Source organism: Melanotaenia boesemani, chromosome 15 (assembly GCF_017639745.1).
Source record: "Melanotaenia boesemani isolate fMelBoe1 chromosome 15, fMelBoe1.pri, whole genome shotgun sequence".
In the NCBI taxonomy this organism is placed as follows: domain Eukaryota; kingdom Metazoa; phylum Chordata; class Actinopteri; order Atheriniformes; family Melanotaeniidae; genus Melanotaenia; species Melanotaenia boesemani.
In genome coordinates this window covers 26342242-26355983 of record NC_055696.1, presented here as the reverse complement: position 1 = coordinate 26355983, position 13742 = coordinate 26342242, and the positions used below count along the sequence as shown (strand labels likewise).

Genomic DNA, 13742 nt, shown 5'->3' with positions numbered 1-13742 from the left:
CTAAATTAAAAGGAATGGTTTTAGACTTAGAAGGTTTCCCAGCCAACAGCAAATACTTTCTGATCTACTTAGGGTTATGCATTACACAGAAAAAGTGTTAACTGTGGAATCAATTTCTCCAAAAAAGCAAAGAGCAAGAACATCCTTACTTTGGTAACTGTGGCTTTTTTTCTGAGAATTTTCTGAAGTGCAATACTCCACCCTGAACATACACATGTCCAAAATATGAGCAATGGATGAGGAACACATGCTCAACTTGACCTGGTCTGCCAGTGAAATTATGATGGATTATAGTAAAAATATGTCTATAAATCGTTTCATCGCTTCCGATCACCTTCGTCGACGCTGCTGCCATGATTCATCTATGAATGAATAAACTGCTGGTCTCTGTGCGCTGCACGTCAAGTGGTGGGTGTGGCCAAGATGCAGCAGCATCGCTGACTGACAGATGGGGTTATATTACATTAACCCCTCTTTCCTGTCCACTCCACCCTAAACCGGTCCACGCAGATGGCCATCCTTCCTGGTTCTGGTTCTGCTGGATGTTTTCCTTCCTGTTAAAAGGGAGTTTTTCCTCTCCACTGTCGCCTCATGCATGATTATATTATGGAATTAGACTGCATCTTTTAAAGTGTTTTGAGATGACTATCACCAATTGGTTTTATAATTTGATGGCAAATAAATTTGTTTGAACTAAAGCTGAATAGTGATTTAATCTTCTAGAAAGCCTAAAAAAGACTATATATATCACTAAATATTCATATTATGGATATTATATTTGTCAGTGTATCATAAGGAAAAACACCCCAAAATGAGCCAACGCCTTTGACCCATCCCCAGTTACACCAGGAGCAGTAGGCAGCCATGTGCGGCGTCCGGAGTTAAAGGGCCCAGGAGTTAAGGGCCAGTTGAGGGTTCTCATGGACCCACAGTAGGTTACCTTTGTTGCCAGTCTTGGGACTTGAACACGGGCTTTCCAGTCCCATGTGTGCCTCTCTACCCACCAGTTATAGTGGGTTATTAGTTATAGTTATTAGGATTTGTAACCTGAAATCAACTGCACTTCAGTGACATTATGTTGTACCTTGGGGAATTTGCTCTCTTCATCAATGAGAGAGATGATATTCATGGGTTTGTGGGCAATCATGTCCAGTGCATCCTGGTTATCGGTGAACTCGATGTGCTGCCAGCTGATGTCCTCCAGGTTATACTCCTCCTGCTCCAGTTTGAAAACGTGGCGAACAAAGAACTGCTGCAGGTTCTCGTTGGCAAAGTTGATGCACAGCTGCTCAAAACTAGAGAAAGGACAGGATGTTAGACGTATAGGTAGATGGTAAAAACGAACTTTGCACTGTTTCTCGTCAAAGACGACTGTATCAATCACCTGTTGACAATGAAGTTCTCAAAACCAAAGATGTCCAGTAGCCCGATTGATTTTCGTATGATACTGCTCTCACAGGAAGGAGGCCGGTATATGGCAGCATTAATCTTTTCTACTATCCAGACAAACAGCCTCCCATAGATCCCCTGGATGATAACACACAAAGTCAGGAAACGGCTGTGTCTCTGTCTCCACAGAAAGAAAAGAACAGTACCTTGACAAAGGCGTCCCGGACGTCCAGGCCTTGTTGAACACTTAGAGGCGTGGTGACACTTTCACCTCGAGTTATGAGAGTCCGAGTGGTCAAACACACCATCACAGCCTTAGGCTCCACCTTCAATATAAAATAATGAGACCTTGATCAGGCTGATCAATGTGTGGATTCATGTTCAGACTAAAGAGAACTTGTGTTTAGTGAGATTCACTGTCACTGTATCACATTTGGTGGAAAGTGGGTCATATGTCTTTAAAACGATAAAAAAAAAAATAAATAACAGCTCATCCAATAGATCGTGCAGCAAAGGAAACAAACTAATATTTTTTCAGACAAAAACAAGATGCTATTTAAATAAAAACTAATGCACCAGGAAAAAAGACTATGTGAAAACACTTCTGTCGAAGAATCAAAACTCGTCTAACTAACGCCACCTGGGAGAAAGAGATGAGCAGACATGTGGATACATATTTAATAATTGTGATGATACAATAGATATTTTATAAACCTGCCATAGATTTAGTTGGATGAATTATTTTATTTAGTTGTGAGTAAAACTAAATGACAATTTTGTTATGAGACTTAAACTAAAACCAAATCTAAATGAACACTGTGTAAAAGATTCAACTGTTAGCTTGGCTGACCTGTAGCATGGTGATGCTAACAAAGCACTTATAGGACTGAGGTCAAATCACACCTCCTTTGCATATCAATGAGCAAATTAAGTAGGCCTATTACTAAATGTAAAGACAATGTGCAAGCTGACCTCTGGTGAATGCATTGAAACTACAGGTGCTGATGCTCTGGCTTTAATTTGTCATCCCTTCTGATCTATTAATGGTAAGTTTTGCAGTTTGCATCAATCGTCCTTTTATAATTGAAACATTATATCGATACCATTATTTATATACCAGTAAATGCCTGAGAAAATATGATGCTTCTGTGTCACAGCATATCATGAGCAGAATCAGCCATTAACTCTTAAAACTCCCAAAATTATTTTGCTATTTATGGTCCTCCTGTTTTTTTTATCTTTAATATAAAACTACATAAAAAACTACACAGCTGCACGGTGGTGTGGTGGTTAGCACCATGGCCTCACAGCAGGACAGTGGCTAATTTTGAGCTTTGGAATGGGGGGTTCAAACAGTTGGTTCTCTCCGGGTTCTCCGGCTTCCTCCCACCGTCTAAAGACATGCATGTTAGGTTAACTGGTTAACTCTAAATTCTCGGAGTGAGTGTGTGCGTGGTTGTTTGTTTCTCTATGTTGGCCCTGCGATGGACTAGTGACCTGTCCAACCTCTTGCCTGTGAATTGCTGGGATAGACTCCAGCTTACCCGCGACCCTTAATTGGACTAAGTGGTGTAGAAAATGGATGGATAGATATAACTACATATAGAAGCTGAAAGTTTTAATCCCAGTCAGCATGCAGGCATGATGTTTTCAGGCTAAAATGATGTAAAATGAACGTATCAACAGATATAGCAGCATAAAGGCCAACCAGAAGAAGAAAGCAGAATTTATTACTAACAGAACTTTGTAGAAATAACACAGAGATCAACAGTGACCAAGCCTTTTCTCATCTGCACATCATTCTCCCAAGTCTTGGCTTTCAGAAGAGAAAATATTGGCATTGAAACAAACACACAACAGTAACTATTTACATATTTAAACTTTTTCCTCATTTCCAGTTATTTCTGCTACTATTTACCTTCTATCCTCACAAAACCAACTCCAGCTCAGCTGCTTTTTGACTCCACCCTGCATCAGAAACATCTTCTTGGCTTTATTCCAGCCATATAGGAGCATTTTGTTTTCTTCTTTTCAGACACACATAGAACTTTCTGCTCACTTGTTGAACTTTGGCTGCTCCTGATTGGACATTATCGTCAATTTAAGCTCTGATTGGTGGAAAGTTTGAAAGGAAGTGGCTTCATCATCATTTCCAGGTCTAAATAGAGGTCTCTTAGCAACATAGTAGTGATAGTCATCTTTTTATGATGAAAATGAGATAAATAATGGTGTTATCGTGGATCATTACCAGACAGAGTCTCTGAATAAACACTACATTTTGTGGCTGAATTGTAAATTTCCTGGATGGGATGTAAATGTCTAGAAAACTTCTGTAGATTACCTAAGGGGTAAGCTATCCATCCCAGTTTACCCCACAGAGTTACACACTTCCGTTCCTGAGAAAGTGACAGGTGATAGTGTTTGGGGGTGCCGGCGATCTAGTGGAGTTTTAAGAGTTAATGCTGTAGCTTGGGATTTCTGCTCTGAATCTGTAGCCCTACAGGCTCAGAAAGGTGAGTTCAGACAGATTGTATGTTCATCTATAACACTGGAAGAACCAATCATGACTTGTGGAAACTTCCGGCTAATTGAAATGTTGTAAAGAACTGATTTAATCTGGCAAACCTACAAGTATAAACAAAGAATTGAGTGAATGACTAGGATTGTGTCACATTGGTACAAACTTAAAAAATAAAGGAAAATTATATGTGAGCTGGACAAAGAGGACACTTCAATCTGTGTTCATAGAACAAATTCTGCTGGAGTTTGAGCATCTGATTAATTTTGTTTCTATATTACCAGACAAACAGAAAACTTAGAGAAAACACAATGACAGTGTGTACAAACCTCCATGAGTGAAGCAGCAGTCACCAGGTCAGGAGATCTCACAACCACACAGGCGTCCAGGTTGTCATACGTGCGGGCTGCAGGAAACAAGACATTGGATTAAAAACCACAAGACTTCTCTGATTAACGTTTCAGAAGGGAGTCTTTGTTCACACACCCTCAAATCCCAGGTTGCCCATATGCAAGATGGCAGCCAGCAGCTTGGAGATCTCCCAGTTCTCTGTCTCGGTGAACATGAGGACCTTCATGGCTGACAGGATGCTGGAGTATTCACTCAGGTCATCTCGGCCGTCACATTCTGTGCAGTTACCCTGCAACATGTGAAAGACAGAAAACCTGAGCTTATTGTTCAAGTTCAAGTCTATCTGACTTCTCATTTCTTTATATACATTACAACAAGAACGAGCTGTCATGATTTACTGAAACATGCTAATGTAAACGGATGTACAGCCTGTAAGGCAAATTTTTATGTCACTGCCTTTTATTCTCTGTCCAGATGATCCCACACTGTGAGGATCCATTCCTTCATCAGACCTGCAGAGGTCCGGGTTCTGGGGAGGATTCATTCCTTCATCAGACCTGCCAAGGTCCAGTTTCTGGGGAGGATCCATTCCTTCATCAGACCTGCCGAGGTCCAGTTTCTGGGGAGGATTCATTCCTTCATCAGACCTGCCAAGGTCCAGTTTCTGGGGAGGATCCATTCCTTCATCAGACCTGCCGAGGTCCAGTTTCTGGGGATCCATTCCTTCATCAGACCTGCCGAGGTCCAGTTTCTAGGGAGGATCCATTCCTTCATCAGACCTGCAGAGGTCCAGTTTCTGGGGAGGATTCATTCCTTCATCAGACCTGCCGAGGTCCAGTTTCTGGGGAGGATCCATTCCTTTATCAGACCTGCAGAGGTCCAGTTTCTAGGGAGGATCCATTCCTTCATCAGACCTGCAGAGGTCCAGTTTCTGGGGATCCATTCCTTCATCAGACCTGCAGAGGTCCAGTTTCTAGGGAGGATCCATTCCTTCATCAGACCTGCAGAGGTCCATTTTCTGGGGATCCATTCCTTCATCAGACCTGCCAAGGTCCAGTTTCTAGGGAGGATTCATTCCTTCATCAGACCTGCAGAGGTCCAGTTTCTGGGGAGGATCCATTCCTTCATCAGACCTGCCGAGGTCCAGTTTCTGGGGAGGATCCATTCCTTTATCAGACCCGCCGAGGTCCAGTTTCTGGGGAGGATCCATTCCTTCATGTGACCTGTTTCCACTGATTTACAGTCCAGTTCTTGTGTCATGTGACGTACCTCAGCCTTTTCTCCTCATTTCCCTGACAGCAACGTTTCCATGGAGACCTCTTCTGATGAGGCTTCAGCCAACAGTAGATTGATCAACTGAAGGTCCAGATGCATCTCTCAGGTCCTGGTTCGGGTCTTTGATGGACTTTTTCCTATTTCTTGAGGACATCACTTTCAGATCCTGTTGGTCTGCTGCAGATAGTTTCCTCTCTTGTCGTCCACTTGTACCAGTTTCTTCAGTGTTTTTAGAAACAACTGCACACCTGGCTAAGTTATTAGCTCTCTTGCAGCATCTCTGTGAAGCTACAGAAATGGGAACGAATGACGTGTCTTTGTGATCGGCTGCTAATTACAAAGTGCCTTAAGATACAATTTAAAATTGGTTATTTATGTAATTTTCTGTAATGTGTCAACACAACACTGGTCCATCCCTAGAGCTGAGGTGTCATTTTATACTCAAATAAACTTATATTTAAGTGGCTCAACAAAGAAAAAGCACATTCCTCCAGAAATCTTCAGGTAGAAGAACTGGACTGAAAATGAAGTAAAAAACTAAATAAAAAAAAGTGTTTTTTTGAATTTGAGTCTCAGTTGGTCTGTATTTCTTCTCATATAAGGAACACATTCTAAACATTTCTATTCACTTACAATCACAAATCACATAAATGGTAAAGATAAACTAATTCTTCACATCTCTGGTCTTTGGCTTAATTTGATAAAGAAACAAATATCATTAAACTGCAAAATAACTTAATGTATTGTTTTACACAAGAACATTAACTTTCATTAACTAAAAGTTAAATATAAAAATCTTAAAATCTTTACAAAATTCCATATTGTTGCATATCAAAGATGAGGTTATTATTATTAAGTAATAACATAAAAAATAGTAGAGAGCTTTAATTAATTAAAAAACAATGGGACCTATAAATGTTCACACACTTGTTTTAGAAGCTGTCAACTATGTAGTGAGCTGTGTCTACATGATACAGACTTTATTTTTATAATGAGATGTCCACACACAGCTGGAGACTCACCATGGTGAGGTAGGAGTAGTTTGCGGCGAGGCCCAGACCCAGTTTGGCTTTCATCTCCGGAGCCATGCCCTTCAGCATGCAGTAGAAAACGTGGTAGTTTCGCTCATCTGGAGCCTGAAAGAGAAGACGAATTAACTCTGTGTAGTCTAATGAAGGATCAGAGTGTGTGTTGATGTTAGAGTACTCTCTGAGCTGCTGTTGTATCTGATCATACATGTTTACATAAAGGTACACAATAGTAAAGCTTTACGTTAAATGCCATTAAGGTCATTACACACTTTGATGTGGTTGTACACAGTTTGAATATTTATTGATAAATAAATATTCATCTATAAATATATATTTATTTATATGATCTATTAAACATCTATTAATAAATTTCTCCGGTGAGCTTTTAAAAGTGGAAGCTGTTAGGTAAACAGATAAATAATAATACAGTAACAAACTGTCTGTTTGGGTTTTGGGCTCTGTTTTAGCTGTCTATCCGTTCTGGAGGGGTCCTCACTGTATGATTTGATCAGATTTTCTTCCTGTTCATGTCACATCTGACACCACACCTTTAGAGGAGTCGGTTCTTGTGCCTCCCAATGGTTCTATGTTTAGAATCACTCTGAGCTTCTGTTTTAGCCTAATTTAACACATATGAATGGTTTGTGTTGGTCAGAAATTTTAATTCTGTTTTCATAAAAGCCTCAATTTTATGCTTTTTTGGGGTTTTGTTAATCAAACCTTTAATAAACTAATTTAAAAAAGAATCACATCTCATCAAATAAGTCTGAGCATTATCACTCTTTAGATAAAGTGAAGGATATTTTTATGTGACACATTCTGCTCTCAGGTTTTCTGGGCACATTCACACCAGGATAGTAGACCAGGCCTGGTCTGTTTGGGGACTTGGTTCAGTTGGGGGGTGAACCATTCGTCTCATCTTTTAAATAACGTGTTCCACTTTTCACCAGAGGTGGCGCTGCACAAAGAATTACTGAAGAAGAAGACGTGACAACCAACAAAGAAGAAAACTCATTCATCTACTGGTTAATGCAGGACAGCTTAGGTTTCTAGTACATAACAGATAAACATGGAGCTGCGTCAGGTCCTAGCAGACTTGGATTGATCAGATTTCTATCAGAACCTTTACCAACTTCTTCCATGTCTGACCGTGATACATTTCTTTTCGTTCACAGCCACCTATCATACCGTCCGCACTTATGTTTAGCTGTGTTTACCCACAATGCCTTGTGCTAAAACTCACAAGTATACAGAGATCTGAGTTTGTAGGCTGACCGAGGCTGCTCCTTTGATTCGATTAGAATTTGTTTGCACACTTACAATAATCCAAATGAAGCAGACTTTTCCAGCAAATGGACTAATATTGGAATAATAAAAGGCTGGTGTGATTGCACCTCCTTCTGTCTCCACTATCATTGAAATGCACCTTATTTACACTTAAATACTAATTGTGTTAAAGTACTTTGAGACTAGAAATACAGCTCATTTACTATGTTACAATGCATGCTTTCAGTTTCTTCTGTGCTTTAAAAGTTAAAATGTATGTATTTAACCTGCTTTAAAAACTTTATGGTCACACATTACTGTTGTGTAAATCCAGACAGAGTGGTGACATCATTCTGTGTCTCACCTGTCGACAGACACGAGATTTCTCTAGCAGGTACTGCTCTATTTTGGCTCCTTCGATGGCTCCTCGTTTGTTGAAGTGGATATCTATGTACTTCCCAAAGCGACTGGAGTTGTCATTACGAATCGTCTTGGCGTTGCCAAAAGCTAAATGAAATCAGACACAGACGCAGACACAGCTGAGTTGCAGCAAATGACAGCGTTCAGTTGAATCTGTATTTATTCTTGTCCTTAAAAGACTTTGAGGACTTTTCAGTCACACAAATGAATTTCTCAGGAAAAATAAGCAGAAAATGGATGGAAACCAGATGCAGGAGATGATGCTGACCTTCGAGGATAGGCGTAGCCTCCAAAACCTGCTGCTCTATCCAGGAATGCTGGCCGCTGATGGCGGCCAGGAACTGCAGAATCAGCTTTGTGCTCTCTGTCTTCCCAGCTCCAGACTCACCGCTGTCAAAACAAAACAATACAATACAAAATAAAATAAAAAAACACTCTCATGATTTCTGGTAATACACAAATCTGCCTATTATTCATTGCTAAAGGTGCCGGACCACCAGCAACACATAGTTATAAGACGTGACAGTGGATCATGGCTCAGTGGGTAGCGTGGTCGTCCTGTAACCCAAGGGTTGCTGGTTTGATCCTGGCCTGGAGAGCTCACGTCGAGGTGTCCCTGAGCAAGACACTGAACCCCTACTTGCTCCTGGTGGGTCGTGGTTAACGCCTTAACCAACGCCTTAAAAAAACAGGATGCATTAGTCTTTAGAACGAGGGGAACTCCTGTTGTTTAAACATCATCACAAAAACCTAGCAGACAGATGAAAATCGCTTACCCAACATTTAGCATCAGTGGTACACAGCTACATGTTTCCTCCCTCTGAATAGTGGGTAATGCCTGCCTGCAGCATCTATGGACTCAAAGATGTCTCACCCTTGCAGCACCTGTCCCTCTTCTTTCCTCCTCTTTGTCATCATAATTTAAAAACTGTGCTATGGTCCACTCTCACATGTTTAAGGAGGTTTGTGGTGTTGCTACTACACCTTTATGTCTTTCCACACACATCATACATCATGCTGTTGCTGCTCAGCTCCACACATGATGCTAAGGTCTGAATTAGTGAGCGGCAAGCTGCTGCACTGCTGCTACGCTATTCCATTTGACTTATGGCTATGGTAGGCAGAAGAAAAAGCCAACTGGGTATAATTTGGAGAAGATCCTGATATTATAGTTATTTTCAACTGTATTCCTGTTCCTGATAGACAGTATTTTTAACCCCAAATCAGTAAAACAGAAGTATCGAAATTTTGGCATCGATCCGCACATCACTATCAAGCACAGTTAATGCAGAACGAGTTTTAATCGAGAGCGTGCTTCCATGCACATGTGGAGGGGACACGGCTACAGAGAGGAACAGATCCCAAACACAGCTCCACTTTCTTCTTATCCACTTGTCTTTGTCCATTTACATACTTCACTGGGAAGCCGAAGTTCTCCCAAGGAAGAGGGTTTTAAGCTCTGGTTTCACCTTAAAACTGTTGCTAGCCATAACGCCTGCTAGCCTGAGGCTGTAGCTGTATTGCAAGGCAGTTGTCCAGGTAAGTTCAAGGTTTACACACAAGTTCTGCACTAATACCTTTAAAAAACGTTGAGCTATGTGGTTGCATGACCCTTACATGTCATCCAAGAGGCTTTGAACTGGAGTATATCCATCAGGTCAGTTGCTTCACTTAAGCATATATCTAGTGTTTTAAACAAGTTTCTACATAAACAAGCAGATTAAAAACTCCTAACAAGTAAGACAGGAAAGCAGTTAAGACTTTTATCATCCCATGAGCTGTAAATTACCTGTGAAACTAACAGAGAGGAACCCCAACAAAAGGAAGTAAAGTGATTTGCAAACTTTTAACTAAGTGATCACTGCAAACTCGATCCCTCCATCAGCAAATTTTAGGACTTGCACCCAATGTGCTAATTGACCCAGTTTAGTAAATCTTAGAAAACAATCTAAGATTTATTTTTTTTATTTCTTTCTGTCTTTATACTTGCTGCCTTGTTCTACATTTTACTGTAAACACAGATCTTATAGTGTGCCTCTTTAATAGTTTCAGTATTTTTAAGTCATTGCTGTTTCAATAGTCTGTTTTAATTATGAAAGTCTAACTAGCGGATTAGCCTTGGCTAGAAACCTGCATGGCTGGCATCTACTTGTATAATGTTATGAAACAATGTTATGCATTTGTCCCTGTTAAATGAACAAATAAATCAGTAATTTCACAACACTGAAAAGTCTTACTGGTTAAATGCTTTTTACAGCAGCTGCAGCTGTTAGCAAATCCAGTTCAAGCGTGACCCACCTGATAATGCAGCACTGGTCCTTGTTGTTTCGCTGCATGTTGAAGTAACAGTTGTCTGCTATCGCGAATATGTGCGGCGGCATCTCGCCGATCTTCTTGTTGGTGTAGAGGCGGATCTGGTCGGGAGTGTAGATGGGCAGCAGCTGGTATGGATTGACTGCAACTAGGATTGAGCCTGTGTACGTCTGCAGGAGCCCAAAGACAAGAGACAGGATGTTTTAAACAAGTAAACTGTTCAGTAGTTTGAAAAAAAACAAACAAACAACTAAACAAACAAACAAACAAAAAAAACAAAACAAAACAAACAAACAAAAAACAAAACAAACAGCTTTTCCAAATCATACAGGATGATCTAGAATGATTACATATTGTTTCATTCCTGTTCACCTGTTTTATGTTTTTCTAATGTAAAACAATTACAGCTCAAATGCATTGAGGCTATATTGACTCATTCATTCAGATTATATTCTAGTAATCATATTAAACTGTAACCTTGCAGCAAATTTGGCTACAGTTATAATTTATTTAACATGATCAGATTACACTACCGTATATGAAAGTCAAGAAAAGCCATGAATTTTTCTGCATTTTAATATCCTGGCTATAACTCACAACATCACCAGTCTGTGATATAGACCAGCCTGCATCACCCGTCCCCTGCAGGGGTCCCAAAATAACGTCAGGTCATTGTTTGGAAAAAAGTAAAAATAAAAAAATGCCTACATTTATCACATGATTTGGGGATTTTTAATAGGGCTTTAATGCAGAAACAACTGATTTTGGGCATACGGGTGCTTTGTTACAGTGATGAACATAATAAAAAGTCAAATCAAATCAAACTATATTTATACAGAACTTTTCAGAAAAAAGTAACTTCAATTTCCTAAAACAAAGCAACCAGGTGCAAACATATACACATAAAGAAACTAAATTAAGAGCAAATATAAGAGCATAACAGGGTGCATAAAAAGCAGCGTCTCCAAGCATGAAAGACAAATCTATGTATATTATACAATACAAAAACAAAAGTCTAGTTAAATGCAACAGTAAAAAGAAAAATTTTTATAAAGTGATTTAAAAGAAGCCAGAGTTTAAGCTGACTAAAGTTCTGTGGGAGCCTATTCCAAACGATAGGTGCATAAAACCTAAAAGCTGCCCAGAAGGTTACTAGTATGCCAGAAGGTCTAAGATGCACTTTGGCCCTAAACCGTTCAGAGCTTTATAAATAAGTAGCAGAATTTTAAAATCAGCTCATTATTGGACAGGGAGATAGTGTAAAGACCTCAAAACAGGAGCGATAATGATCCACCTTTCTTGTGTTAGTGAGAAGTCGAGCAGCAGCGTTCTGGATCAGCTGCCACTGTCTGATCAACTTTTGTGGTAAACCTGTAAATAGTCCAGGGATGCCCAAGTCCAGTCCTCGAGAGCCACCAAATAATCCACCAAAACCCACTTTATCTATTTTATTTATGAAGTTTTTACAAACTTTTTCATTAAGTAAATTTGAAGTGGGGGTGTTGTGCATTTTACACGTATAACATCATAGCAAACTCCATTGAGAAAGAGCAGTCATCCACCAACCAGAAAGTCGGTGGATCGATTCCAGGATTCCCCTGACTCCATGCCGAATTGTCCTTGGGAACCTTATGTTGCTTAAATTGCTTTTAAAGTAAAACATTCAGAAGCCCTTTGTTTTTGTTTTTCCTGTAATCTCTTCAAAACTTTAATCTTTTAAAACTAGAGATCCCCCTATCGGGGTACTAAGTGAGGACATGATGCCAAACTGGGCCAAAATGGTCCTGAACTGTTTGTACCAGAGCATCTCTCATTTCATACTGCTTCACTCTGTTAGTTGTCCTTGGCATAGATAAAGTTCACATATTGTACTATGATTTTTTAGAGTTTTAGAGCTACAGCTCCATTATTTAAAAGAGGTATTGATTTTTTATCCTGAAAGGGTTATTTTTCTTTGCAAGCCTCACCTTTATGATTTGTGTTATGTGCCATCTTTACTTGTCCTGCACCAGTGAACATAAGTTAATATTTACACTTTTTAACAAATCTCACACGTTTCCCTTCTCAGCTTCTCAAACATTACTGACCTTCCAGTTAGGCTGTGATAGTAAAAAATTAATAATGTTCCTATTACATAAACCTGAAAGTTATCAGAATTGGATGTTTGCACTTCTAAGGTGGAAGTACTTGCTTATTTCAATCACAATTTGTTCTCTAAAAAATGACTCTTCACATGTTACCAGTGTTAGAAAACTTGACTTTCATTGGACAAATTCCTCAATATGCCTCTAAAGTACATGCAACAACAAGAACATAATCCTTATCATTATGCAGAAGACATTTCATTCTGTCAGACTGTCAGAATTTGCTGTGAAGTCCTTTATACGTCAGCATCAGGGAGATCCATTCATTAGTGTTTACATGAAAATGAGCATTTTAAATATGCCTGTGTTTTGACTAGCAAGAGTTTAAAAGAAGATATTCATGGCTCCTCTTAACAAGTGCAGAAGGAATGTTAGGAGAATGTTACACTGCAGCAAAAACTAAAGAAAAAAACGTGTTGGAACGTTTTTGGTTAATACTCACCCTCCCACCACAATTAGTCTACATGGAGAGAGAAAACAGAACAACCAGAAAAACAATTATAGAGCTAACCGGGGCACATTCTCAAAAGAGCACACACCAGCTAAGTTTTTACTTTATCTCCTACTAATCCTGCTTGGTCAGAGAAGAGCATAGATTAGCCATGAGAAACGCTGTTCACAAAAGTTTACTTCCTAAATTCTGACCAGAGAAACTTCATTTTGGGCCAATGCATGCACAAAAACAAATAAGCTTTCATCACTGTAGCATCTGGAACCAATTGAAGCGTTCTACTTTTACCATAGAAACAAAACAAATCTTAGAATCAGATTTTTCTATCACTTCACTGATTTCTCATTCTGTCTCTTTGTCAGAGATCTTTAAGCAGACAGTGAAAAAGCAGAAGGAGAGATTCTGTTTTATTTATAGCAGCAAGTAAACAATGCTGCTGCAGGGCGCCGAAGGTACAAGTAAACAGATTAACCTGAATAAGAGCTGAACTGGACCACGACCAGCAGCTGCTTCTTACATCAAACTCTAGTTGGTGGGTAAAAACCTGGATGTTAGGGAAAATTTGAACATTTCTGTTGTTTTCT

The 13742-nt window shown here is 39.6% G+C and overlaps 1 protein-coding gene across 1 annotated transcript in view; it reads right to left on the bottom strand.

The window, feature by feature from the left end:
* The window catches only part of LOC121654645 (unconventional myosin-VIIa-like), a 76922-nt gene that overhangs the window by 50386 nt on the left and 12794 nt on the right, over window positions 1-13742 (bottom strand). Inside the window, exons 4-12 of the mRNA XM_042008862.1 lie at window positions 10549-10733; window positions 8519-8640; window positions 8195-8337; window positions 6556-6669; window positions 4394-4547; window positions 4237-4313; window positions 1596-1715; window positions 1385-1527; window positions 1085-1295 (exon numbers count right to left, since the gene is read on the bottom strand). Coding sequence (XP_041864796.1) covers window positions 1085-1295; window positions 1385-1527; window positions 1596-1715; window positions 4237-4313; window positions 4394-4547; window positions 6556-6669; window positions 8195-8337; window positions 8519-8640; window positions 10549-10733 — 1269 coding nt within the window. The remainder of the gene's footprint in view (window positions 1-1084; window positions 1296-1384; window positions 1528-1595; window positions 1716-4236; window positions 4314-4393; window positions 4548-6555; window positions 6670-8194; window positions 8338-8518; window positions 8641-10548; window positions 10734-13742) is intronic.